Source organism: Apus apus, chromosome W, assembly GCF_020740795.1.
Source record: "Apus apus isolate bApuApu2 chromosome W, bApuApu2.pri.cur, whole genome shotgun sequence".
Taxonomy (NCBI): domain Eukaryota; kingdom Metazoa; phylum Chordata; class Aves; order Apodiformes; family Apodidae; genus Apus; species Apus apus.
This window is the reverse complement of record NC_067311.1, coordinates 4715273-4742157: the sequence shown is the minus strand read 5'-3', so window position 1 is coordinate 4742157 and position 26885 is coordinate 4715273. Positions and strand designations below refer to the sequence as shown.

The window sequence follows — 26885 nt, the reverse complement described above, 5'->3', positions numbered from 1 at the left end:
GCTGATAAGAACTTGCTAATTACTGTAGGAAAAAAACAATCAAGACTCCTGTTGTGTTTTCCTGGCATCCACTCCCAATCAGATCACTATGAAATACAGAGAACAGAGTAACTACTAACTATGAAAGCCAGTGGACTATGAGGCTGTTCCAATATTGCCCAGATGTTATTAATTCAGAAGCTAGCTGTATTTTGTGTCTGTTCACTCTTGTTGCCTAACCTTACTTATAGCAAGTAAGCAGTTTTTGTAAGCAGGAGAAAGATGAAGCAGGGCACCACGGCAAGTGTTCAACCATCCCGATAGGGAATTTCTCACAGTGTCCCAGTGTTAATTATTATTAGTAGAAGGCTGAACGGTGAGTTTTGGCAGAGTGGGTCCCAGATTTCACCTGGTTCATTTGGTGCAGTCATGGACCTGTGGTCTGCATGGGGTGCTGTCTGGCTTGAGAGTGCTCCCAGTGTGTGATGGGGAGCATGTGTGTGCTGTGCAGGACAGTGCTGGTGGTGGTGAGCGGGGACATCTCTGGGCTCTTTTGCTTGTATCACAAATTGTGCTTGTTATCCATGGTGGGCAGCACTGGTGTCATGGTTTAACACTGGGCCACCAATTAAACGGCTGACAGATGCTCTCTATTAACCCCTCTCCCTTCCTAGGAAGGGAAAGGAAAGAGAATAAGGGAGAGAGACTTATATGGGTTGGAAACTAAACTACACAGCTTTAATGAAACAGTAGTGATGAAAAGGAAAATAATTAAATATGTACAAATATAAACAAAAGCACCACTGAGGCTGCAGAGCTGGCCCTGGGAAAGTCCCAGACTGGACTCCTGGAGTTAGCAGCAGATGGTAGCTGGATGCAGGAGTGCATGGATTCAGGAACACACAGATCAGGATCAGAGGCAGACAAATTAAATCCTCCCAGGCCACCAGCCATGGACGAAGAGAGTTTGACCTTTGTGATCCCTGAGGTTTATACCGAGTATGATGCATATGGGATGGAATACTTTGGTCAATTTTGGTCACCTGTCTGGTTCGCTCCTCCCCAAAGGAGGGTTGCTGGTGTGACCCCTTTCTTCCCTTTTGTTTTTGGAGCATAAAATGTTTTTCAGAACCAAGCAGTGGCCTTGGTTCTGCATACCATTCTCTAGCAGTAACTATAAACATCGAGTGTTATCAATCCTGGAGCTGACACTGACTGAAAAACATGCCGTTAATTTCAGCAAGTGTAGGTACTTAGAAGGGACTTAACTGAAAAGTAAAATCACCATGAAGAAAATTGGTTCTATCTTGGCTCAAACCAGAATAGCTGGCATATGGCCTAAGTATTCACTTTGCTTCTTGCAGGGGAAATTTGCAGCCCATGCTGACTTTCCTCCTGCTGTGGCTAAGCTACCAATAGTTCCTGGAAAAGTTAATTTAAAACCACCTAGGTATGTTACAGGACTGTGTAATCTCAGCTGTATCTGTGATGTAGATACATCAATGAAAATCCAGGGCTAGATGGTCAGCTGGTGATGGTTACTCCAGTCCCTGATCCACATTAGCTCAGTTAAACCAAGGTGAATAACAGGGACTCCTCTCGCCAGGATGAAGGGACAGGCCCCAGAGCTGTTGCCAGTTTGTTTTCATTACCTTGAATTTTCTGGAGTGTTGTTTCTGGCCCATAGGACCACATGCCATGGGTATTTCCAAAGGCATGAGCCAGCACAGTAGTTGCTGTGGCTGTTGTGTGTTGCCCTGGGTAACCAGAGGGCTGTCGCACATTGGAACATATAACTAGCTCAGGGAAAGCACTGGTTTAAACCATGCTTGTTGAATTTAATGTATTTTCTTTTTTATTTTTTTTAATCTCTGTGCTTGCAGGTCAGAAGATTCTTCACCACAAAAGTGATGTCTTAGAAACTGTAGTCCTGATCAATCCCTCAGATGAAGCAGTTAGTACTGAGGTAAGTCAGTCAGAAATACTTCACTGGATTTGTCATAAAAGCTCCATTAAGTGGACAGGTTGAGAGCAGCTCCTAACTGGACAAAAGGACATGTTAGGAGCAAATATAATCAAAGACATCAGCCATCCCTTGATTTTCTTTCTGGTTTCCTGAACTCCTAATAATGTGTCAGAGGTATAGGACAGAAACACACCACTTATCCCAACACACATTTCATCATAACACACCAAATTCCCTTCTTGATCACAGAATCACAGAATCTTAGGGGTTGGAAGGGACCTCGAAAGATCATCTAGTCCAACCCCCCTGCCAGGCAGGGTCACCTAGAGCACATCACACAGGAACTTGTCCAGGCAGGTTTTAAATGTCTCCAGCGAAGGAGACTCCACAACCTCTCTGGGCAACCTGTTCCAGTGCTCTGTCACTCTCACAGTAAAGAAGTTTTTTCTGATATTTACATGGAACCTCCTATGCTCCAGTTTGCACCCATTGCCCCTTGTCCTATCACTGGACATCACTGAAAAAAGCCTGGCTCCATCCTCCAGACACTCGCCCTTAACATATTTGTAAACATTGATGAGGTTGCCCCTCAGTCTCCTCTTGTAAACAGCACTATAACTTGAAAATGTTTCAACAGTTCTGGGACACTGGTGCAAAATATGTTTTAAATTAGACGATGTAAACTGTATGTTCTCAGAGGAATGTACAAACGTGGTAACTCCCATTATTGTGTTTCTCTCCTTCACTCTAGGTGCGCTTAATGATCACAGATGCTGCAAGACACAAGCTCCTTGTACTAACTGGACAATGCTTTGAAAACACAGGAGAACTCATTCTTCAGTCAGGGACCTTCTCCTTCCAGAACTTCATTGAGATCTTCACAGATCAAGAGGTGTGTTAAGAAAAGTGTCTTCCATAAATTGTAATGTGATGGTACAGGTTTTTAGAAGAGTAAAACTGGCCCTCTATGGTGTTAGCACTGATGCTGATGCTCTTTACTCTTCATTATAGGCTTGCTTTCAAGATATTAATTTAATTTACTTTAGTTTTGATGTTAATTACTTAACAAAGGTATTCCATTTTAATTTTGGGAGTTAAATTGTAACTTCAAGAAACAGAAAACCAAGGAACATTTTGACAATGGAAGGAGATAGCGTGTTTAAAAGATACAGCTTGTTCATCTAAGGTGCACATGCAAAGCACTCAAATTGAATTTGACACCAGGTTCTTGCCTGGTGGCAACTAAGTAATAGGTGACATTAAATAAGACAGAGGCTATCTATTTGCATGGCTGTAGTTTTTTGCACCACTTACCTGCTTGGCTTCTTTACTGTAATGTTTAAAATTTTGTTAGTGAAATCTGTACATCTTGTGATTTTTACGTACCAAAAATATAAGTATGAAGTATACCAATATTTAATGCTGTTTCTTTCACAACTTATTATTTTGCTGTCTTGCTTAATGTACTGTGTCTGAAAGCTCCCATAGGGCAGGAAGCCATAGTAAACAAGATGTCACACTTAATTTGGCTGCTGAGTAAAACGTATATTTAAATAAACTATATGACTGTATTCCTAGATATTTAGTTTCCAAAATTAATTAGGAGCATTTCAGTGGAGTGAGATTTGAAAGTTCAGCATTGAAAAAGCAAAGTTTGCATGAGCTCTAGAGTGACCTTATTGTATCCATTTGATCCTTTTCTCAAAGCCTCTTTGTTGAACATATGGTTGTAAGATTGGGGAAAGAACTGTAGTCCTGCTCTCTGAAATGTGCATGACATCTAAAAGTCACTGTCAATTTGCAGTTACTTTTCTATGAAATTGCAAACCCAAGATCTTTGAATCACTAGCTAATTAGTGACACACAATTACTTTCTGACAACATACAAAACTAGGGGTAAATACTACCATTACAGTTAGGAAGCCAAACCATTGGCTGGAAAGTGGAGCAGTGGTGGCTGGCTATGAGTTACAGCCATTGAGGGATTGTCGCAGTGGTGGACGGGGTCTAGGACAACTCTCTGCAGCCAACTCTCTGCTGGACAACTCAATGTCGGGACATCTCTGCACCGGGACAGCCCTCTGCAGGGACAACTCTCTGCAGATCAGCAGATGACATAGGGCTGTGCTGCTCCTTATCTGCCAATCATGTTGATCCCTATCCCATGTTGGTCTCTGAGTAAAGCTCACTTGGCTTGTCTCTGCTGCTGGCAGCATGCTCACCAACCAGCAAAAACGGCTGTTTTAAAATGTTAGCTTCCAGCTTATTGTCTATGAAATCTTGGGCTCCCACTGCTTCTAAAAGATTTCACAAAAGCGAAGAAAGATCATATTTGCCATACTGCAGTCTGTGCATGTGACATTTTTAAAATGGGAAATTTTTAGGTGGTCTACAAATTGGAAAAAAGGTTAGAAAACATTTCAGTCTTTAATAATACTGACAGACCTTGGGCTTCCCAGTCCTCTGAGTTTGGAGGACCACAAGCGCAGGAACAGTGATTTTCCATTTGTGGACACTGAAATGGTAAAGGATTGGCTGTATCAGTTGAATGTTCATAAGTCCATGGTGCCTGATGAGATTCATCCCAGCGTACTTGGGAAGTTAGCGGAGGTTATGACAGGACCCCTTTTGATGATCTACCAAAGGTCTTTGGAGCCTGGGAAAGTCCCTGCTGACTGGAAACTAGCCAATGTTATTCCAATTTGCAAGAGTGTGAGGGAAGACCCAAGAAATTACAGCTCTATTAGTCTAACCTCTGTACCTGGAAAAATTATGAAGAAGATCATACTGGATACTATTGAAAGACGTAAAGAACAATGCAATCATCAGGCACAGTCAATATGGGTTCACAAAGGGAAAGTCCTATCTAACTCATTTGATATCCTTCTATGATAAGGTCACCTGCCCAGTGGATGAAAGGAAGGTGGTGGATGGAGTTTTTCTGGATTTTAGTAAGGCTTTTGATACTGTCTGTCTCTGTTTAGTGATCAGGGCGAACCAAAAACACAGAACAGAATTGCTCTCTATTACTCCTCCCCATCCTCCCAGGGGAAGATAAAAGGGGAATAAGGAAGACAGATTCAAGGTTGGAACTTGAAACTAGAACAGGTTTAATACAACAGGGAAGGGATAGTAACACGTGGGATAATAATGAAAAATATACAAATATATACAAAAAACCCATTTCAGTGGTCTCTGATATGTGTCCAAAAGTCCTTCATAGCAGAGCCGAATCGGGAAAAGGGGCCAGAGCTCCTCCCAGCAATTGATCAAATCAGATCCTGCAGAGCATGTGGCAAGCTGAATACAAAGAGCACGAGCCTCTCCCCAAGATGTCCACCAGATGAGCGAAGGGAGAAAAGAAGCTGGAAGGGGGAAGGGACGGACTTCACCCCTCTGGCTTTTATAGGGTATGGCAGGAAATGGGAGGGAATACTGACCCCTCTCTGTTCTGCCCCCTGGATCTCTTGGGGATCCTAAACAACACCCACTCTCTAGGTTCTCATATTAATACCATAAAATTAGCCTGGGTCCCCTCAAACCATAACATTCCACCCCTTATTCCATACCATTTTGTGTCATACTCATTCACTGTGTTATGAATTGTCTTTATACAACAGCTTGTTGAGTTCATGTTGCAGATCTTCATCCATCATGACAGTCTCTCAGGGCAGGAGAGATGGCATGGAGTTTGTTGGGGTTCGTGCCCTCGTGCTGCAGGTTCATCTTGAGGTTCCAGGATGCCACTGTATTATCCTAGAAAAACACTTACTATTATACAGTAATTAAAACTATGCAACCTAAAATTAAATTTTCTCAGCCAGAGTTAAACTCCCTTGTAGTATACACTGGACTTCACTATCTTCCTGTATTACCCACCAGGTATGTCCAGGGCCTTGAGCGGAGACAATCCCAAGGATGGGTTTGCTTTGCCTAGAGCAGGAGAGACCCAAATAGTTTTTACCAACAGATTCCTTTCATATACAGGGACTTTATCCCCTTCTACTGCATGTAAAAGGTCTGATTGGGCAGGACCAGCTCGATTGATAGATCCTCTGGTGTTAACTAACCAGGTGGCTTGTGCTAAATGTTTATCCCAGTTTTTAAAAGTTCTACCACCTATTGCTTTCAGGGTGGTTTTTAGCAAGCCATTATAAGATTGAATCTTTCCAGAGGCTGGTCCATTATAGGGTATACGATATATCCACTCTATACCATGCTCTTTGGCCCAATTGTCTATTAGGCTGTTTGTGAAATGAGTCCCATTGTCTGACTTGATCCTCTCTGGGGTCCAATGCCACTACAAGATGAGTGTGATATAATCAATCTGCCAGGCCTATCCATACCTGTATTTTAACCAACATCCCCCATATCACAAGGTTTTTAACCATCGTGGATAACCTGTGCAATATCCATAGTTAAATCCACCCCTTGGTCATGAGCCCATTGGCATGTTGGGTCTCTTCCTTGATGACCAGAAGTTTCATGGGCCCACTGAGCTAAAAGCAGTTCACCTCTGTGCTCCCAGTCCAAATCTGTTTGGAACATTTTAGCTGCCTGGTCCACTTGATGGTTGTGTTGGTGTTCTTCAGGGGCCTAGCTTTTAGGCATGTGGGCATCTACATGTTTTACCTTTACCAAAAGTGTCTCTAGCTGGGTAGCTATATCTTGCCACAGGATGGCTCTGTGCTGCCAGTTGTCCTATTTCCATAGAATCTTAGAATCATAGAATGTGTGGGTGTTGTGAGCCAAAGCCACAGAGGCTACCTGCTGTCAGGACGCTTCTGCGACTTCCCCTCCTAATGTGGAGGGCTTTGTGAATGAAACCGAGAGCTCACACGTGGCGTTCGCCTCTCACAGAGGAACAGCTGCTGCAGGACCGTATTTTAGAGCGGAGATTAAAATACCACCCTCACCATGCTCACAAATTGTTACTGAGACCAATGTTTAGTTTATGAATTAACCAGTTTATTAAGGGTTAACACAAACTGAGGGACCAAGGGACCAAGGCTCAGGAGAGGTAGGCTAGGGATATGTCGGGAAAATAATTCCAAAGTACTATGGTCTTATTAAATGTACACTCCAAGGGAGAGGTGTGGAATCAATGGAGTACAAGGGTAGGAGTTGAGCCCGGTAGGAAAGTTAGAGAGTGTGTGTGTGTTTACCTTTCCGTAGCGTGTGGTTCCTGTGACACGGATTCTTTCTGGCTGGCAGGGCTCGGTAGCAGGTCCGTAGGGGGGCCGGCTTCCCGGTAACAGGGGCGACCCCCCGTAACAGGCAGGCAGGCAGGAAGATGCGGCTCTTCCGTGAGTCGCAGCGAGCTCCAATTCGGGGGCAGAGCGGCAGGCAGACCGGGAAGACAGCTGCGGGCTCCGGTTCGGTTTGGCTCCGGCTCCGGTATTAGGCTCGGGCAGGCTTAGGCCAAGCACTTCAAGCCAGGCAGGCTCTGGCGAGCAGCAGTCCCTCGGGGAGCAGGCTGGCACTCCGCGGAGCGGGTACAGGTGCCCCCACCTCGGCTTCTCTGGGCAGCGGTGCTGGCGTTCCAGGCGGCTTTTGGTACTGCAGCAGGGTCTCCTCCCGGGCAGGCAGAGAGCCCCGGGCCTGCAGAACTTGCCCTCTTTTATAGATCAGAAGTCACTGTTTGAGTAAAGTACCACTGTTCAAATTACCCAATTAGCACTGGCCAGGTACGTACTCTGTCAGAGGCAGTCTTTAACCTGTTGTCCATTTTGCTGCCAGTTATCATAACCCTTATGCTCTTTTCTTGTTGTGGACTTACCTGGTAGAGCAAAGGGCCTGTTCCAGTCTGTCCTTGGCTAAATCAGTAAAAAGATGCCACTCTTGGTTTGCTGGCTTGAAAGGCATTTTGTTTAGTCTTATGTGGGGGCAGAGAAGATGGACCATTCCCCACATCTCACCCCGTGGCTTTTAAGGCAGCAATAATTTAGAGTCTTTTTTGTCTATCAATGTATGTATCAATCAGGCTCTTGTCCAAACCCTTTTTCTCACATTAGATCCCTCCCCTCCTCGGGTGTAGAAACAAATGTAAAACTACTACTAATATGTAATCATCCATAACAACAAACAAGGGAACAACTCCCAAACATCATATACAATAGCATTCTTAACAATTCAATGTATCATTAAAGTTTCATGACTGCTATCTTCATTTTAATGAGTAAAACAGAATAATACAGAAACATAAACACAACTTCGAAAAACACTAAAATAAAGAAACATTCAATCTATTGAACTTCCATTACTTCATAACAATTATTACAATCTCTTTTATTTACAACAAACTTTCTTAATTATTATTCTTTAACCTGGGTAATAGCCCTTAGGTCTTCATAATTTTCCACTGGCTTCGGATTTCCTTGTTCTGGTGGGAGTCTGGCAAAGTCGCCTTACTCAAACACAATTCATTCACAAGGAACAAACAGTAGTTACACACAGGAACAAGATAAGGAATAAAATAATTGAAATGATAACATAAACCCAGTCCCCAATTCTGTCAAAAAAGGAAAAGAAAGCAGACCATTAAGGAAATTCCCAAATTTGAACCGAGTTTTTGCCACTTCAGTGAGTCCTTTAACAATGTTCTTAATTTTTCCCATTCAATACAATATATTGCAAACAACAACTCTAAGGCAAGCATAGAAGGAGACAATGTTATAGAGTACCTTGTTTAGGCTATGGAGTGATCAGTCCCATAGCGGTCACAAAGTAACTCCTCTGGAGTCCAGTCACATGTTGATCAGGCCTGACATTGTCACCGGGATGTCTCTGGCTCTTTAAGTTGTCAGACCGCAATATATTATCTGACATCACTAGACAGGTACACAGAAATAATTGATTTTTCCCAAAAGAAAACACTGATTTATTCAACATAAATTATCCATTTTGTACTGATTTTATGCTGTTTGTCATTTAAATCAGATGCAACCCATGTATTTGAATTCACTGGTGTTTGTAAGGTAAGCTTGACCTTACCAATATTTGTCAGTGTCACAAGCCGGTACTGGGGGTCAGGTTTGACAAAACAGTTTGTCCAGGTTGGAGAGGAGTTTTGGATTTGTTGTAAAGTCTTCTGTGCTGTCTGTTATCTTGAGTAGGTGACTCAGGGAAAAAGGCATTTAGGCGAGGGCACCCATTCACCCCCCACCTATTGTTTATAGTAGTGACTACATACCACAATCTCTCATCCCATTTTGAATCCTGTGAGAGGATGAGACTTTTAATTAACCCATTAGTGTGCTCTACTATCCCATTAGCTTGTGGGTAGTATGGGACATGAAATGTCTATTTAATACCTTCCCTTTTAGCCCATTGCTGTACAAGATGTGAGGTGAAGTGAGTTCTGTTGTCAGATTGAATATTTGTGGGTTTAAGCAGAACCCCAAATACCTTTTCCAAAAAGCAAACTGTTTTCCCCATTTGCCTTAGAAGCAGCTTCAGCACAGGTTAATCCTGATACCACTTCCACAATCACAATGACGTATTGTTTGTTTCCTGATCTATGGAAGGGACCAATATAGTCCACCTGCCATGTGGACCACAAGGGTTTCCCGTCCCTGATATGCAGATTGTCAGTTGTTAGGGGATGTTCCCCAAGTCTGATTTTGCAAAGATCACATGAAGAAATGACTGTCTTGCATTGCTCACGGGTGACAGGCCACCCACAGGCTTGTGCCTCTTTTTATAAGTCCAAGATTCCTGAATGACCTCTCTTACAGTGGAGCCATTCAAGCAGTCTTTTCCATTTCTGATTTTCTGCTTCTGTGATAGCTGATTTGATTTCCACCGCACTGATTTTAACTATTTCATCAACATAGTTGTTCCACTTAGTAGCTTCATCTTTCAAATTAGTCTGGTGAGAAGGAATCCACCCTACATGAAAATTAGGGTTCTCTTTAGTAATCTTCAGTATTTGCTGCCATTTCCCCTTATGTCAAACAGGCACCCTGTTAATTTCCCAGCTACTCTGTTCCCAGAAAGTTATCCACTCCACACAGCCCTTGAAGACTGCAAAGGAATCTATGTAAATATACACAGATCCTTGGAGGCTTTTTCTTTTACAAAAACATTGAGAACAGCATCCAGCTCTCCCACTTGGGCGCTGCCCTTATCTTGGTTTATTATTTGTTTGCCTGTGGAGGGTTTAATTGCAGCAGATTTAAACAACCAGGTTTTTCCTTCTCTCCAGGACAAAGCATCCGTAAACCAAGCATTAACCATTTCACTTTTATATTCCAGGGCCTCTTTAATAGGACTGGGAGTTTTCATGGTTAAATTTTTCTCATCTGTCGATCCAATTTGTTCCTGAATCTTAAATTGTTTGTCCGGACCTTCCTCAAGCTTGAAAAGGCCAGAATAGTACTCAATTTGACTATACCATTTTCTGATTGTACCCTTTTGGGATATTCCTTCTGGAGGGGCTTTTCCAGATAGTACTTGGTTAACTACCTTGAAAGGGCCTTGAAGGATTACCTTTTGTTTTTTAATAATCTTACTGACTTCTTTCAGTGCTGTACACACTGTTAGCAACCCCTTTTCCAGAATGGAATATCACTTTTCTGAATCCTCAAATGACTGAGAATAGAAGACAATTGGTCGAGTACTCCCTTCAGGTCCCCGTTGCCAAAAGTGATATGATAAGGCACTGGCTAAGAACCCCCACTCTATTATTATTGGATCCTCTGCGTGGAGAGGTCCCAGAGTCTGGAATGTCTGTGCCTCCAATAATAACAGTTCAAGGCCTCATCATGAGACTGATCCCATTCCCAATGACAATTCTTTTTCAATAAATCAAAAAGAAGATTTGCTATGATGGATAAATCTGGGATATGCTTTCTCCAATGCTGAAGGGTCCCCAGTATTTCCTGTAGCTTTGGTAGGTACTTTTATCTCTCTCAGATGAGACAAAGTATCAGAAGGAATATTCCAGATTCCCCCCTTACACCTTATTCCCAGAAATTTTGCCTCTTGGAAAGGTGGCTGCCATTTTTCTTCAGGGACCTCTATTTGCATGTCTGTTAAATGCTTAATTATGGCATCATAAACTGCTTTTACCTCCTTCTCACTCTGGCCCCTTATCAGCACATCATCTATGTACTGATAGACCTTGACTTTGGAGTTATTTTTGATTTCTGGAATGTTTTCCAGCTCACACACAAGCGTGTGGTGGGCCAGTGTGGGTGAGTGTTTATATTCCTGGGGCAACCTTGTGAAAGTGTGCTGTACCCCATCCCAAGTGAAGGCAAAATATTTTTGGTCCTCAGGATCAATAGGGATTTGGAAAAACATATCCTTTACATCCAATGAGGCCAGCACTGAGTGTGCTGCTTCCTGGATTTCTAGCACCAGATCAGCAATGTTAGGTACAGCAGCTGTGAGTGTGTCTGTATTGGCATTCAGTTTTTTGTGATCAACTGTCATTCACCATTTACCATTTGTTTTTTTTACAGGCCAGATTAGGGAGTTAAAGGGAGAATGGCAGGGCACAATAACGCCCTTTTGTTTTAAATCAGAAATTACTTATTTAATGCCTTCTTAGGCAGCAATAGGGATGGAATATTGTCTCATATTTGTTATTCTGCTGTGTGGCAGGCACGGAGCACACTGTAACAATCTAATCCCAGGTGCAGGACTCTACGCTTGCCCTTGTTGAACCGCATGAGGTTCCTCTCTGCCCAACTCTCCAGCCTGTCCAGGTCATGCTGGATGGCAGCACAGCCCTCTGGAGTGTCAGCCACTCCTCCCAGTTTAGTATCATCAGCAAACTTGCTGAGGATACACTCTGTCCCCTTGTCCAGATCACGGATGAATATGTTGAACAAGACTGGACCAAGTACTGACCCCTGGGGGACACCACTGGTTACAGGCCTCCAACTTGACCCTGCTCCATTAATCACAACCCTCTGAGTTCTGTCACACAGCCAGCTCTCCATCCACCTGTGAGGGACCAGCCCTCAGGACCTATTTTGGGAAATGGTGTCAAAACCCCATTGTAGCCCGTCGAACAAAGTCTCAAAAGGCCTGCCTGGGAGGATGGAGACTGCAGCGATGGCCTACATATGGCCTTGGGCTTTCATAGATGACATAACCACAACGACTGAGATAACAACAATGAGGGAGCATAGGTCTGCTCCAGCTGCTCACACGTGTATGGCTCAATCACACGTACTCGTTGTGAAATCAAGATTTTAGGCCTATAAAATAGGGGGCTGCAATGGTGGGCTTTGGGGAGCTTCATCAACATCGAGTATTGACACCGACCCTCCCCCGTTGGCTGTACCACCGACGCTGGATTCAGGACCTCAGTCTCTCTCTCTACTGTCTTCCCCCCCTTTTCTTTTCATCCCCTTTTCCTTACTTTATATATATGCGCGGGTGGTTTTGTTTAGGTTGCTCAGTATTAACTCCTACTAGTGTAATAAATGCGTTATTTGTTATAAACAAACCTTGTGTGTTGCTACACCCTAATCTGATCAAGAGGTATTGGACAGTTGAGCTTTTGCTCGGACCGTAATGCATTTACTCTCTCTGGGAAAAGACCAGGTCTGAGAGAAGGATTTTGGGCCCAGCCACACCTAGGCTCCTCTCTGAAGGAAGTCTAGAAAGCAAGGGGGTTCAGTCCTAATCTCCCTGGGCTGCCCAGTCTGAGTTGTGACACGTACAGGACTGGATCCAGCCGCACCTAGGCTCCTCTATTGCAGCAGGAGCTTAGAAAGCAAGGGGGTCCAGTTCTAACCTTCCTGGGTTATTAAATCTGGGCCGTGTCACCACCTCACTGTCCACTCATCTAGTCCACACTCAGTTTCCTAATGAGGATGCTATGGGAGACAGTGTCAAAAGCCTTGCTGAAGACAAGGTAGCTGACATCTGCTGCTCTCCCCTCATCCAGCCAACCAGTTATGTGATCATAGAAGGCTAGCAGATTGGTCAGGCATGATTTCTATTGATAAATCCACGTTGACCACTCCAAATAACTTCCTGTTTTTCAATCTGTTTAGAGATGACATCCAGAATGAGTCTCTCCATCACCTTCCCAGGGACAGAGGTGAGACTAACTGGCCTGTAGTTCCCTGGGTCCTCCTTCTTGCCCTTCTTGAAGACTGCAGTGATATTGTCCTTTCGCCAGTCCTCAGGCACCTCTTCTGTTCTCCATGATGGAGAGTGGCTCAGCAGTAACATCTGCCAGCTCTCTCAGCACTCGTGGGTGCATCCCATCAGGGCCCATGGACTTATGGTTGTCCAGTTTGGCCAAGTGGTCTCTAACCCAGTCCTTCTCTACCGAGGGAAAGTCTTCCTCTCTCCAGACATTTCCCCTTGCCTCCAGAGTCTGGGATTCATGAGGGACACCTTTAGCAGTGAAGACTGAAGCAAAGAAGGCATTCAGTAACTCTTCCTTCTCTGTGTCTTCCACCACTAGGATGCCCACCTCATTCATCAGTGGGCCTACTTTTTCCCCAGTCTTCCTTTTTCTATTGATATACTGAAAAAACCTTTTCTTGTTGTCTTTAACTGCAGTGGCCAAGTTGAGTTCTGCTTGAGCTTTGGCCCTTCTAATTTTCCCCATGCATAGCTTCACTACATCTTGGTATTCCTCATAGGTTGCCAACCCCTTTTTTTCAAAAGGCCGTAAACTTTCCTTTTGTTCCTGAGGTCCAGTCAAAGCTCTCTATTTAGCCAGGCTGGTCTTCCCCGCCGGCTCATCTTTCAGGACCTGGGCTGGCCTTCTCCTGCACCTTTAAGAGTTCCTCCTTGAAGTATGACCAGCCTTCCTGGGTTCCTTTGCCCTTCAGGACTGTTTCCCAAGGGACACTCTCAACCATGCTCTGAAACAGGCCAAAGTCTGCCCTCTGGAAGTCCAAGGTGGCAGTTCTGCTGGCTCCCCCCTTGCTTCTCCAAGAATTGAGAACTCTATCATTTCATGATCACTCTGCCCAAGACAACCTCCAACCTTTACATCCCCCACAAGACCTCCTCTGGTAACAAGCAGCAGGTCCAATAGGGCACTTTCCCTAGTTGGCTCCCTCACCAGCTGTGTCAGGAAGTTGTCTTCCACACACTCCAGGAATCCCCAGGACTGTTCTCTCTCTGCTGTATTGTATTTCCAGCAGACATCTGGGAAGTTGAAGTCCCCCACAAGAACAAGGGCTAGCGATTGTGAGACCTCTGCCAGTTGCCTATAGAATATTTCATCATCCTCTACATCCTGATTGGGGGGTCTATAACAAACTCCCACCATTATGTCTGCCCTATTGGCCTTCCCCTTGATTCTTACCCATAAACACTCAACACTGCCATTCACAACATTATGTTCTAGGCATTCAAATCTATCCCTAACATAGAGGGCCACCACACCACCTCTCCTTCCTTGCCTATCCCTTCTGCAAATTTGGTAGCCATCAATCGCAGCACTCCAGTTGTGCGACTCTTCCCACCATGTTTCTGTGATGGCAACTATATCATAGTTTTCTTGCTGTACAATGGCCTTCAGCTCCTCCTGTTTGTTGCCTATGCTGCGTGCGTTGGTGTAGATGCACTTCAGCTGGGCTAATTGTCCTGCCACCTTTTTGGGGGAACAAGCCCTGATTCCCACCTGACCACACTCAGACACTTCCCTAGTTACCAACCTATCATTAACCCTCATGTCTTCACTACCACATGCATTATCATCCCCTACCTCCATTGAAACAACAGACTGCAAGACCTTGCTAGCACTTTTACCCACCAGCACCGGCATGCTGCTCCCAGCCTCCTCTCTAGTAAACCTGTTTTCATCCCCTTCCCCCTTCAAACCTAGTTTAAATCTCTTTCAATGAGCCCTGCTAACTCTTGTCCTAGGATCCTTCTTCCCCTTTGGGTTAGGCTTTCCTCACATGTTGCCAGCATGCCTGGTGTTCTGTAGATCAACCCATGATCAAAGAAACCAAAGTCCTGCTGGTTACCACCAGTCTCGGAGACAGGAGTTAATCTGCTGGCTCTTCCTGTTTGTCTCCTCATCAATCCCTGCTACTGGTGGGATAGAGGAGAACACCACTTGTGCTCCTGATCCTTCAACCAGCCGTCCCAGGGCCCTGAAGTCTCTCTTCATTGCCCTTGGACTTCTAGTAGCTACCTCATCACTGTCTACCTGAAATATTAGTAATGGGTAGTAATCAGAGGGCTGAACTAGGGTAGGGAAGTTTCTTTGTATATCCTTAATCCTGGCCCCAGGGAGGCAGCTGACTTGCCTAACAATTGGGTCCGGCCTACATATAGGGCCTCCCACTTCAGAAGCAAGTCACCTATAACAAGGACCTGTCTTTTTTTAACTGAGGTTGTTTTGATGCGAGGTGTGGTTTGACTTTGCCTCAGTGACACCTCCAAGTTTGGTGAACCATCACCCTCATCACTATTTGGTTCCCCTTGCAGTGCATCATATCTGTTTTGCAAGGTCACCCGGGGAGGTGCAAACAGTTACTCTAGAGACACATCTACCACACACTTGTGCCATGCAGGAACTTGTTGCCATTGCTCACTATCCTGTAGGCCATCACACTCAGCCAGGCAGAGAGAGGACAGGGAGTGCTCTGCATCATGAGACCCACCTGACTGTTGGGCTTGATTCAGGGAGGCTAAGTCATGACACCAACAGTCTATCTCCCTCACACTCCCTGATACTCCTTAGCCTCCCCATCTTCTCCTTCAGCTATGTAACCATGCTGAGTAGATATTTTTTCTGGTCACACCTCACACAACTAGTCTCTCTGCTGTCCTCTGGTATGAACAACAGGCTTAGGCACTCCCTGAGGCTGGAGACCTGGATAGCTATATGTCTGCGTGGGACCTCTGTCTGGGTCACCACATTCCTCCTGGTGCAATGGCTTTTGCCCAAGTGAAAACCATAGTTAACACTCTTCTGGGAGGGCAATGACCACTAGTTAAGTTGTCTCTGAAGCCAAGGGATGGACTGTGCACTCATAGAATCATAGAACTATTCAGGTTGGAAGAGACCCTTGGGATCACCGAGTCCAACCATCATCCCTACTCTACAAAGTTCTCCCCTAACCCATATCTACCAACACCATATCCAAATGACTCTTAAACACATCTAGGGATGGTGACTCAACCATCTCCCTGGGCAGCCTATTCCAGTGTCTGATCACTCTTTCTGTGAAAAAAAATTTCCTAATGTCCAGTCAAAACCTACCCTGTTGCAGCTTGAAGCCATTCCCTCCCTGCCCTTCACGCCCTGCTTGCATGAACTGCTGCGCGAATTGCTGTGCGAACTGCTGCGCCACACCCTTTTGATGTGCCACACCGTGTTTGCCCATCCTGTTCACTGCACTCCCGGGTCACTCGTGCTCCCTAAGCGCTGTACTTGTATATGACAGGGGTTAGGCCGCCTTCACCCTGTTCTCTGCCCACGCTGAGGCAGAGCCGTCCCCTATTGGTCAGGAGCTGTCACTTCCCGCTTGGGGCAAGGAGGCAGCCTCCCTCTCTCTCTGCGCTTGTTGGTGTTGCCGTTGCCGCGGTTTCGCTGCCTCGGCAAAGAGTCCCACGACGCGATCAGATGTGATCCCTCCACCTCGGTGGCTGCGTTGAAATGGCATTCATAGAGAGGTCTCACCATCTGGCTGTACCTGGGAATGTGGATTCTCCAAAAACCCACAATGCCTAAGAATGCTTGTTTCTCTTTCTTATTAGTGGGTGGAGACATAGTTGGTATCTTGTTAACCACATCCATAAGGACATGTAGGCACCCATCTTGCCACTTAATTCCCAGCAACTGGATTTCCTGGGCAGGTCACTTGACCTTGCTTCTCTTTATGGCAAAACAGGCTTCCAGCAGAATGTGGTTTTCCTTCCTACCATTCTCAAAGATTTCTTCTGCTCCATTACCCTATACAATGATATCATCAATGTACTGAAGATGCTATGGAGCTCCACCCTTTGCCAGTGCAGCCTTAATCAGTCCACAGCAGATAGTTGGGCTGTGCTTCCCTGGGGCAGTCAATTCCAGGTGTACTGGATGCCTTTCCAGGCGAAAGCAAACTGGGGCCTCCACTCTGCTGCTATGGGAATAGAGAAAAAGGCATTAGCATTGTAAATAGTTGCATAACATTTAGCTGCCTTGGACTTCAGTTCGTATTGAAGTTCCAGCCGAGTGGCAGCTCTGGCAGCATTAGCTTCATAGTCCTCATTCCCTCTAAATATAAAAGCCTGTACTGTCATCCTATAAAGGATGGAGGGAAGGGGGAACCTTGGGGTACTTTCCTCCTTTGGGTGTCAAGGTTTAACACTGGCTTGATAATTAAATGAGTGACAGATGCTCTCTATTAACCCCTCTCCCTTCCCCTATAGGGGAAGGAGAGAGAATAAGGGAGAGAGACTTGTGGGTTGGAAACTAAACTACACAGCTTTAATTAAACAATAATGATTAAAAAGAAAATAATGAAATATATACAAATATATGCAAAACCACTATAATGCTCCCCCCAATAATACATCACCACCGAAGCTGCAGAGCAGGCCCTGGGAAAATTCTGGACTCGACTCCTGGACTCAGCAGCAGATGGGAGCTGAATCTAGGAACACGGATTGGGATCAAAAGAAGACTGTGGATGAAGAAGAGCTTAACCCTTGTGATCTCTCAGATTTATACTGAGTATGACATGTATTGGATGGAATACTTTGTTTGGTCAATTTGGGTCACCTGTCCAGTCCACTCCTCCCTTTTCTTTCCGGCACATAAGAAGTTTAGTAGAACCAAGCAGTGAACTTGGTTCTGCATACCATTCTCCAGTGAGAACTATAAACATTGAGCCTTATCAGTCCAAGAAGCAGACACTGACCGAAAAACATGCCATTAATTTCAGCAAGTACAGTTACTTAGAAGAGACTGTCATTCTGTCTTGGCTCAGACCAGGACATTGGGCAATGAGGAAGGGACCTTCTCTCATAAGATGCTCCTTTGTATTTTAAAAAAATACAGTAGTAAACTAATTGTGCTAACAGGTTCCTTTAGCTTCTAGGATGGGTACTCAACAGTGCAGAAGTGAATGAAAAAGGTATAAACTATATGATCATGAAATATTATGTTCTGACATTAACAGTCATTAAAAAATTAATTTCCATGCATCTTATTGGTTTTTTGTTTTACAACCCTAGATTGGTGAATTGTTGAGCACCACACACCCCGCCAACAAAGCTAGCTTAACTCTTTTCTGCCCTGAGGAAGGGGACTGGAAAGATTCCAACCTTGACAGGCACAACCTTCAAGACTTTATTAACATTAAACTCAACTCAGCTTCCATATTGCCTGAAATGGAAGGACTCTCTGAATTCACAGAGTATCTTTCAGAATCAGTAGAAGTGCCATCACCCTTTGACATTTTGGAACCTCCAACTTCAGGAGGCTTCTTGAAAGTCTCCAAACCCTGCTGTTATATTTTCCCAGGTGGAAGAGGGGACTCTGCATTGTTTGCAGTGAATGGATTCAACATGCTTATCAATGGAGGATCCGAAAGAAAATCTTGCTTTTGGAAACTTATCCGGCACTTGGACAGGGTAGATTCCATTCTACTCACTCACATTGGAGATGATAACCTTCCAGGAATCAATAGCATGCTTCAGCGAAAGATAGCTGAATTAGAAGAGGAACAGTCCCAAGGATCTACTTCCAACAGTGACTGGATGAAAAATCTAATCTCACCTGATTTAGGATTTATATTCCTTAATGTACCTGAGAACCTGAAGAACCTGGATCCTAACTTTAGAGTAAAAAGGAGTGTAGAAGAAGCTTGTTTTACTCTCCAGTATTTAAATAAATTGTCTATGAAACCAGAACCTCTTTTCAGAAATGTAGAAAATACCATTGACCCCATCATTTTGTTTCAGAAAATGGGAGTTGGCAAACTTGAGATGTATGTGCTTAATCCTGTAAAAAACAGCAAAGAGATGCAATATTTTATGCAACAGTGGAGTGGTACTAGCAAAGATAAAGCTGAATTCCTGCTATCAAATGGCCAAGAACTAGACATTCCATTATCCTATTTCAACTCTGTCTCATCCCTGATTGTGTGGCATCCAGCTAATCCTGCAGAAAAAATAATCCGAGTTCTGTTTCCTGGAAACAGTACCCAATATAATATTCTAGAAGGACTAGAAAAACTTAAACACTTAGACTTCCTTAAACAACCAGTGGTTACACAAAAAGACCTAACTGGGAACATTGCTAGTCCAGCTGTGAAACTAGCAAAGTTGAAAAAACGAACAGACAGCAAGGAGAGTCTGAAGCCTGTTTCAAAGACACCACCAAGCAAGCCTCTCAGAAAGGAATCTAAAGAAGAAACACCAGAGCCTGCAAAGCCTAGTCCAGCGCTGGAAAAGGTTCAGAAACTGGAAAGCAAAGAAAAAGTTCCAGCTAAAAAAGATAAACCAGCAAAAGTGGAGAACAAACCTGTAGTGGCAGAAAAAGATGTAACAAGTAAAGAAGAGCAATTAGTAAAACCTGAAACTCTTGAAAAACAAGCTACAGATGTAAAACCAAAAGTGGCAAAGGAGAAGCCAGTGAAAAAGGAAGTCAAAGCAAAACTTGAAGAAAAGAAAGAGGAAAAAGAAAAAACAAAGAAAGAGGTTTCTAAAAAAGAGGAGAAAACACCCATCAAAAAAGAGGAAAAAACAAAAAAAGAAGAGATCAAGCAAGAAGTTAAAAAAGAGGTGAAAAAGGAAGAGAAGAAGGAAACTAAGAAGGAAGTAAAGAAAGAAGCTCCACCCAAGGAAGCAAAAAAAGAAGGTAAAAAAGAAGAGAAGAAGGAAATTAAGAAGGAAGAAAAAGAAGCCAAAAAGGCCATAAAAAAGATTCCTAAAGAAACAAAGAAGACAGCTTCTCCTTCGACTGAAGTAAAAAAAACAGCAGCAAAGCCTAAGCCACAAAAGAAGGAGGAACTTGCTAAAAAAGAAGCAGTACCTGCTGGAAAGCTAAAGGAAAAAGGAAAAATTAAGATTGTGAAGAATGAGATCAAAGTCAGTGGAGGACAAGCTACCCTTGCAGCAGCTGAAGCCAGTGTCATAACTGTAGCAGCTGCAGAAATTGCAGCTAGTGGAAAAGAACTTGAAGTGGAGAGATCCCTTATGTCTTCACCAGAGGATTTAACAAAGGATTTTGAGGAATTAAAAGCTGAAGAAGTTGAAACTATAAAAGAAACAAAACCTCAAGTTGCACTTATAGAGAATGAACTGAAACTCACTGGCACAGAACAAAAAGAGGCCTTTGAAGTCCAAAAAGAAAAATTAGGTAATGAAGAACCTGCCGAGTCCTCTGATGAAGGCATACCTATGACAGAGGCTGAGGGTGAGTGTGAACAAACACCTGAAGAATTGGAACCTGTGAAAAAGCACAATGAAAAGTTTGAAGATGAGGGAACTGGCTTGGAAGAATCATATGAAGCAGGAGATTATGAAGAAAAGGCAGAGACAGAAGAAGCTGAAGATGAGGAAGAAAAGAGACCACTGGACACTGCAAAACCATATATGGAGGAAGCAAGAGAAATGGAAGAGAGTTCAGAAGAAATAATGGCTGAAGCAGATGCTAACATTAAATCCAGAAAATCTATTGAAAAGGCAGATGATGAGGCAGCAGATGAACAGGCTGAGGAAGACAGGGAAGAAGCAGTAGAAAAGGCAGAAACTGAAGAGACTGAAGAAGAGGAAGAAGACAAAGCTGAAGACATCAGAGATGAAGAGGAGACTGAAAAAATAGAAGCTGAAGAAGATTATGTGATGGCTGTGGTAGACAAAGCTGCAGAAGCAGGTGAAGTTGAAGATAAATATGGCCTACTCATAATTACACCAATAAAATGGTCAGAGCCTCAGCCTCCAGCAGTTGAACAGGCCTCTTCTATCCATGAAGAAACATTACCTGGTGGTTCAGAAAGTGAAGCCACTGCTTCTGATGAAGAAGACAGAGAATATCAACCTGAGGAATTCACTGCTACTTCAGGTTATACACAGTCTACCATTGAAATATCCAGTGAACCAACTCCAATGGATGAAATGTCTACACCCCGGGATGTCATGAGTGATGAAACTAACAATGAGGAAAGCGTGTCACCTTCGCAGGAGTATATGAACATTACCAAGTATGAGACATCAGTATACTCTCAAGAGTTTGCTAGACCTAATCTTTCTTCACTTTTGTATGCTTTTAATAATTTATCAGAGGCCACAGAAGGTAAAGACTATAATGCCTCAGCTTCTACCATCTCACCACCTTCTTCATTAGAGGAAGACAAATTCTGCAAATCTGCATTCCAAGATGTATATTGGCAAAAAGGAAGTGAAATACAAGGCACTGTCAAATTCGAAATCAAAGAACCCTATCCAGAAGATGGTGGAAAATGTAGTCCAGCCAAGAGTCTAGCTGAGAGTTTGTCCCCTCCATCACCCATTGCCAAAACACCACTGAGTGAACGTAGTGTGAACTTTTCGCTCACTCCCAATGAGATCAAGGTCTCAGCTGAGCCTGTCCCTGTCAATGTACATCAAGAAGTTGCTGAAGAACACTGTGCAAGCCCTGAATATAAAATATTAGAAGTAGCATCTCCCTCACAGTCTGCTGCTGGTAGTGCTGGCCACACACCTTATTATCAGTCTCCCAGTGATGAAAAATCCAGTCAGCTTTCCTCTGAAACCAGTGAAAAGTCAACAGAAGCTCCTGTTAGCTTTGAACTCAGTGAAGTCAAAGATGAGTTTGAAAAACCCACAATAAGCCCTCTGGATGAGCCTGTTCCAGATTCAGAATCTCTTATTGAAAAGGTTCTCTCACCTCTACGGAGTCCATCACTGATATGTTCAGAGACCACTTATGATACATTTTTGAGTGCTGATGTAAACTCTCCCACCAGAGATTATGGAAGTCCTTCTGAGAGGAAACCTGAAAAAGAAAAATCACTTGTTCAGATGAGCCCAGCTTCTGAGGCCAGCTCTGTGGGCCTTTTTCAAGAAAAACAAGATGAAAAAAATATGGATTTTATGGTAATTAAGGAAGGCTTCAGTCTAGAAAGGAAAATAGAACATACAGAACCCAGCAGCTCCCAGTCTTCACTGGTCTTGGATGAGCAGAAGTTAGCAGGTGATCTCTCACCTACTCAAATAGATATCAGTCAATTTGGTTCCTTAAAAGAAGACAACAAAATGTCAATTTCTGAAGGAACTGTTTCTGACAAGTCTGCAACACCAGTTGATGAGGTTGTAGCAGAAGACACCTATTCCCATATAGAAGGAGTAGCTTCTGTCTCTACAGCATCTGTTGCTACTAGTTCATTTCCAGAACCAACTACTGATGATGCATCTCCTTTGCATGCTGAGGTTGGATCCCCTCACTCTACTGAGGTTGATGATTCTCTTTCAGTGTCAGTTGTACAAACACCAACAACATTTCAGGAAGCAGACATGTCTCCATCTAAGGAAGAGTGCCCAAGGCCCATGTCAATTTCTCCACCAGATTTCTCACCTAAAACCTCAAAATCAAGAACCCCGGTGCACAATCACAGAGTTCCTGAGCAGTCAACCATGGTATTTGAATTTGGTCAGGAGTCCCCTGAGCAGTCTTTAGCAATGGACTTTAGTAGGCAATCTCCAGGCTGTCCTACTGTAGACACTAGTATACACCATATATCTGAAAATGGACCAACAGAAGTAGATTATAGTCCTTCAGATATACAGGAGCCTACTTTTGCACAGAAGATTTCCCCTGTGGAACAGTCATCTTACTCTCAGGAGAAGGATATTTCAGAAATTATTTCAATTTCTCAAATTGAAGCTTCATCCTCAGCTTCATCAGCTCATACACCTTCTCAGTTAACTTCACCACTGCCAGAAGAAACTTTTTCAGGTGCTGTTCCACTCAGAGATATGTCACTACATTCTCCTTTTACCTCTGAAAAGGTACATAGCCTTGGAGAAAAGCTATCACCAAAGTCTGACCTATCTCCATTAACTCCAAGGGAATCTTCTCTGTACTCTCCTAGTTTTCCAGATTCACCTCCTGTAATCACAGAAGCAGTGTCAGCTAGTCATACATCTTTGTTGTTGCTGCAAGTGTCCTCTGTCAAAGCATTTGGTTACCAGGAACCCCTAATAAAGCACAGTCCAGAACCTTTAATCAGCCCAGAAAAGGAAGATTCAGAGAAAAGTAGCAGGTCACTAGAAGAACTTAGTTATTCTTACAAGGACACAGAGAAAACTACTAGGTCACCAAAGGATATTAGCTACTCCTATGAGGCAGTTGAAAAAACTAGATCACCTCAGGCCATAGATTATTCCTATGAGATAACAGGGAAAGCTACTAGGTCACCTGAGGCCACAGATTATTCTTATGAGATAACAGGGAAAACCACGAGCTCACATCCTAAAACTGAACTTTCACCCTCATTTATCAACCCAAATCCCTTTGAGTGGTTTGCAAGTGAAGAACAGTCTCAAGATCAAGAAAAGCCATTAACTCAATCTGGGGGAGCCCAGCCACCTCCTGGGGGAAAGCAGCAAGGGAAGCAGTGTGATGAAACCCCTCCCACATCTGTGAGTGAGTCTGCCCCATCTCAGACTGATTCAGATGTTCCCCCTGAGACTGAGGAATGTCCTTCCATCACTGCAGATGCTAACATTGATTCAGAAGATGAGTCAGAAACCATTCCAACAGACAAGATGATCATGTACAAACAAATTGACCCACCACCTGTCCCAATGCAGGATCACAGCCCTTCTCTGAGGCACCCTGATGTCTCCATGGTTGATCCAGAGACTTTGCCCATTGATCAGAATTTGGGTAAAACTTTGAAGAAGGAACTCAAAGAAAAGACAAAGACAAAAAAGCAGGGTACTAAGACCAAGTCGCCTTCTCCTGTTAAAAAAAGTGATGGTAAATCAAATCAAGTGGCTTCACCAAAACCAGCTATAAAAGAATCTATAGACAAAAATTCCAAAATGGGTTCTCAAAAAAAGAAGCAGTTTGTGGAGAAGTCAAACAAAAATATCTCTATTCCAGAAGTAAAGTCTCGAGTGGAAGAGAAAGATAAGGACACCAAGAATGCAGCAAATACGACATCCAAGTCAGCAAAGACTGCAACCACAGGTAAAGACAGGAGTTCCCTAATGTTAATATTTTCTTAGTTGTTGCAGTGAAGTTAGGTTGCCTTTGTATCAGCTGAGAATGAGGTTTGTAGCAAACCTCCAGAGAAAGTCTATGTTTTAAATATAAATCTGGCATATCAAGGCCACATTTAAATGAATGAAATTCACTGCATTAAGTTTTTCAGTCTGAGAAACTTGATGTGTCAGTTTGCTCAGATGTAAAGAATTAGAGTGCATCACATGTAAAGAACTTAATACTAGTTGTCTGACTTGTTAACAAATAGATTTAAAAGTACTAGTTTTGTAGGGGAAGTGAAATCAGTAGTAAAGTGAACCACTTTATTAATTGTAACAATCATGCAGACACAATGCTCTTAATATAAAATAATGCAATTTAATATTGTGAGAGGCAAAGGTACTCTCAGACATTGGATGCTTTTGTTACTTTTCTGGATTAATTTTTTTAAAATGATAACAGTAGTAAGAGCATTTTCAGTGAGCTGAGTATGTATATCACATAATCCAGTTCAAGTCTTAGGCCATCAGTGATGGCCAAACATGCAGAAAATTAATGTAATTTTTAATTAATGTTGTGTATTCTAAGTAGTAATAAAATATTAATTAGATTACTGAAGGACGCATTGTGCTAATATGTTGTTTCTGGCACATCTTGTTAGAGAGCGTTTTGTGGATAGTTTGATTTTGCTGTTGTCAGGACTGATGTTCTTAAAAGCTTTTTACAAGGAGCAGGTCTAGGATTCAGTATAAGCAAACTATTAAATATTGGGTATGTTACAAAATCCTATAATCTTTCATCATAAAAAAATCTGTGATACATCTTTCTGAATTGTGGATACCAACATTGGATAAAATATTAGAACATTTTACACCTAAATGTAAAATTCAGCTATCTGTAGCTTCCACATTTTAAGTGGTCTCCTGTTCCTTTCTTACACCATTGTTTGTATGTCTCTGTTAATAGATGCTTTTCAAAGCAGAAGTACTGATCCTCATGCTGTACAGTTTTCCAGCACTTTAGCTTTATATTAGGGTCTTCTTCCTTGGAGCATACTTCTCAGGTATATGCTAGAGCTGAAGACAAGGCTCTATTTGATAATGACATTTAAGTGCAAAATGTAACGTCTAATATTTTATCCGGTGTTGGTAGCCACAATTCAGAAAGATGTATCACAGATGTTTTATGATGAAAAATTATAAAAGATTTTGTAACATACCTAATATTTTAAAACTCTGTAATTCAGGAAATCTTATAATATTATAATGCTTATTTGGCACATTGCCCTGTGATGAATGGCAGTTCACACTAGACAATTATATTGGACTTTCCTGGCTTTACAATATGTGATCCTAAATAGATTGTATTGCTAAGAGAATTTAGTTTACCAAATTTCATCCTCTGTAACATCATGAGAAAGCAAATAAAACATAAATTATGATCATCTGGATACAAATACTGGTTAAATCCTGATTGTCAGTTCACATAATGATCCAGGGTGTAGCAAAAGCAGCTTTTTTGGTAGCATTTTTAATGCAAGTGTTTGAACTTCCTTTTGACTGAACCTCTTCTTAAAACAGATGCTACACTATGTATAACAGCAAAAACATGCTTCCCTCTACTTTTTGTAATAAGTGGCTAGTTTATGTATGCAAATAGGGATCTAACAGACAGACAAACACTTGTTCTCAGTTTCCTGAAGTAATTGCATTAGGAAACTTCTCTGTTCTCCCAAGATCCTCTTTGCCTCTCTTTCTGCTCACATGTAGTAGCTTCCTGATGCACCTGTAAGACAGTCTGAACATATCAACAACTACTATGTCTTGGTATGTGCTGATACCCCAAATCTCAAGGCCGCTTCTGCATGATTCCCTGTGTAACCGGGGGGCTACCGGCTTGCGACACCTTGCTTTTATAATAACGCATACCAGAGTCTTTTGAAAAACTACTTCTTAACTTGGAAAACAATACTGCCATTTATTGAATGGTAATTCAGTAATCACAGCCCTGCATAGTAATTGTTGGATAATAACAGTATATTACTGGGAAAGGTTCAGTCAAATGTTGGTTATGTAGTAGTGAGTTTTTATTGTATTATATAGTTAGTTACTTTTATTCCATTTTTTTCCTCCTAGTACAATTGTAATTGGCATACAAGAAAGCTGGAACGTGTCATTAGATGTAGAAGGGTAATGCCATAACTGTTTCAGGGGACACAGAAGTACAATTGTAGCTATGTAATGCTTAACCAACAATAGCATTTTTAAGAATATCATCACAGTGGTTGTAATGGTATTTAACAAATGCATGTTTTAACCAGTCTATGATATACTCTTTTGTTGCTTGATTTCCAAAGGACTTGGGAATAGTAAGTCAGCAAAATATACAGCGGTTCCTCCAGGACCTCCAGTGTATTTGGATCTGGTGTACGTTCCTAACCACAGCAATAGCAAGAATGTCAACATTGAGTTTTTCAAGAGGGTGCGATCATCCTACTACGTGGTGAGCGGGAACGATTCTGCAGCCGAGGAACCAAGCAGGGCTGTTCTGGACTCCCTGCTGGAGGGCAAGGCCCAGTGGGAGAGTAGCATGCAGGTAGGCTGTTCACTAGTATTTCTGCCTGGAAATTTAATCTTCTCTGGGAAGCAACTACAGGAAACCAGAGCACTTTTGGAGTGCGCAGTGGCTACTGGGGACAGGAGTTCCCAGCCTGGGCACCTTGTTTCACCAGTGATGTGAGAGGACACACAAGTGAAGCACAGAGCTGCACCATAATCAGCTGCTCCCCCATTTCTGGCC

At 43.0% G+C, this 26885-nt stretch overlaps 1 protein-coding gene across 1 annotated transcript in view; it reads left to right on the top strand.

The window, feature by feature from the left end:
* The window catches only part of LOC127395155 (microtubule-associated protein 1B-like), a 78252-nt gene that overhangs the window by 40415 nt on the left and 10952 nt on the right, over positions 1-26885 (top strand). The window contains exons 3-6 of the mRNA XM_051641626.1: positions 1863-1945; positions 2697-2837; positions 18107-24071; positions 26443-26681. Coding sequence (XP_051497586.1) covers positions 1863-1945; positions 2697-2837; positions 18107-24071; positions 26443-26681 — 6428 coding nt within the window. The remainder of the gene's footprint in view (positions 1-1862; positions 1946-2696; positions 2838-18106; positions 24072-26442; positions 26682-26885) is intronic.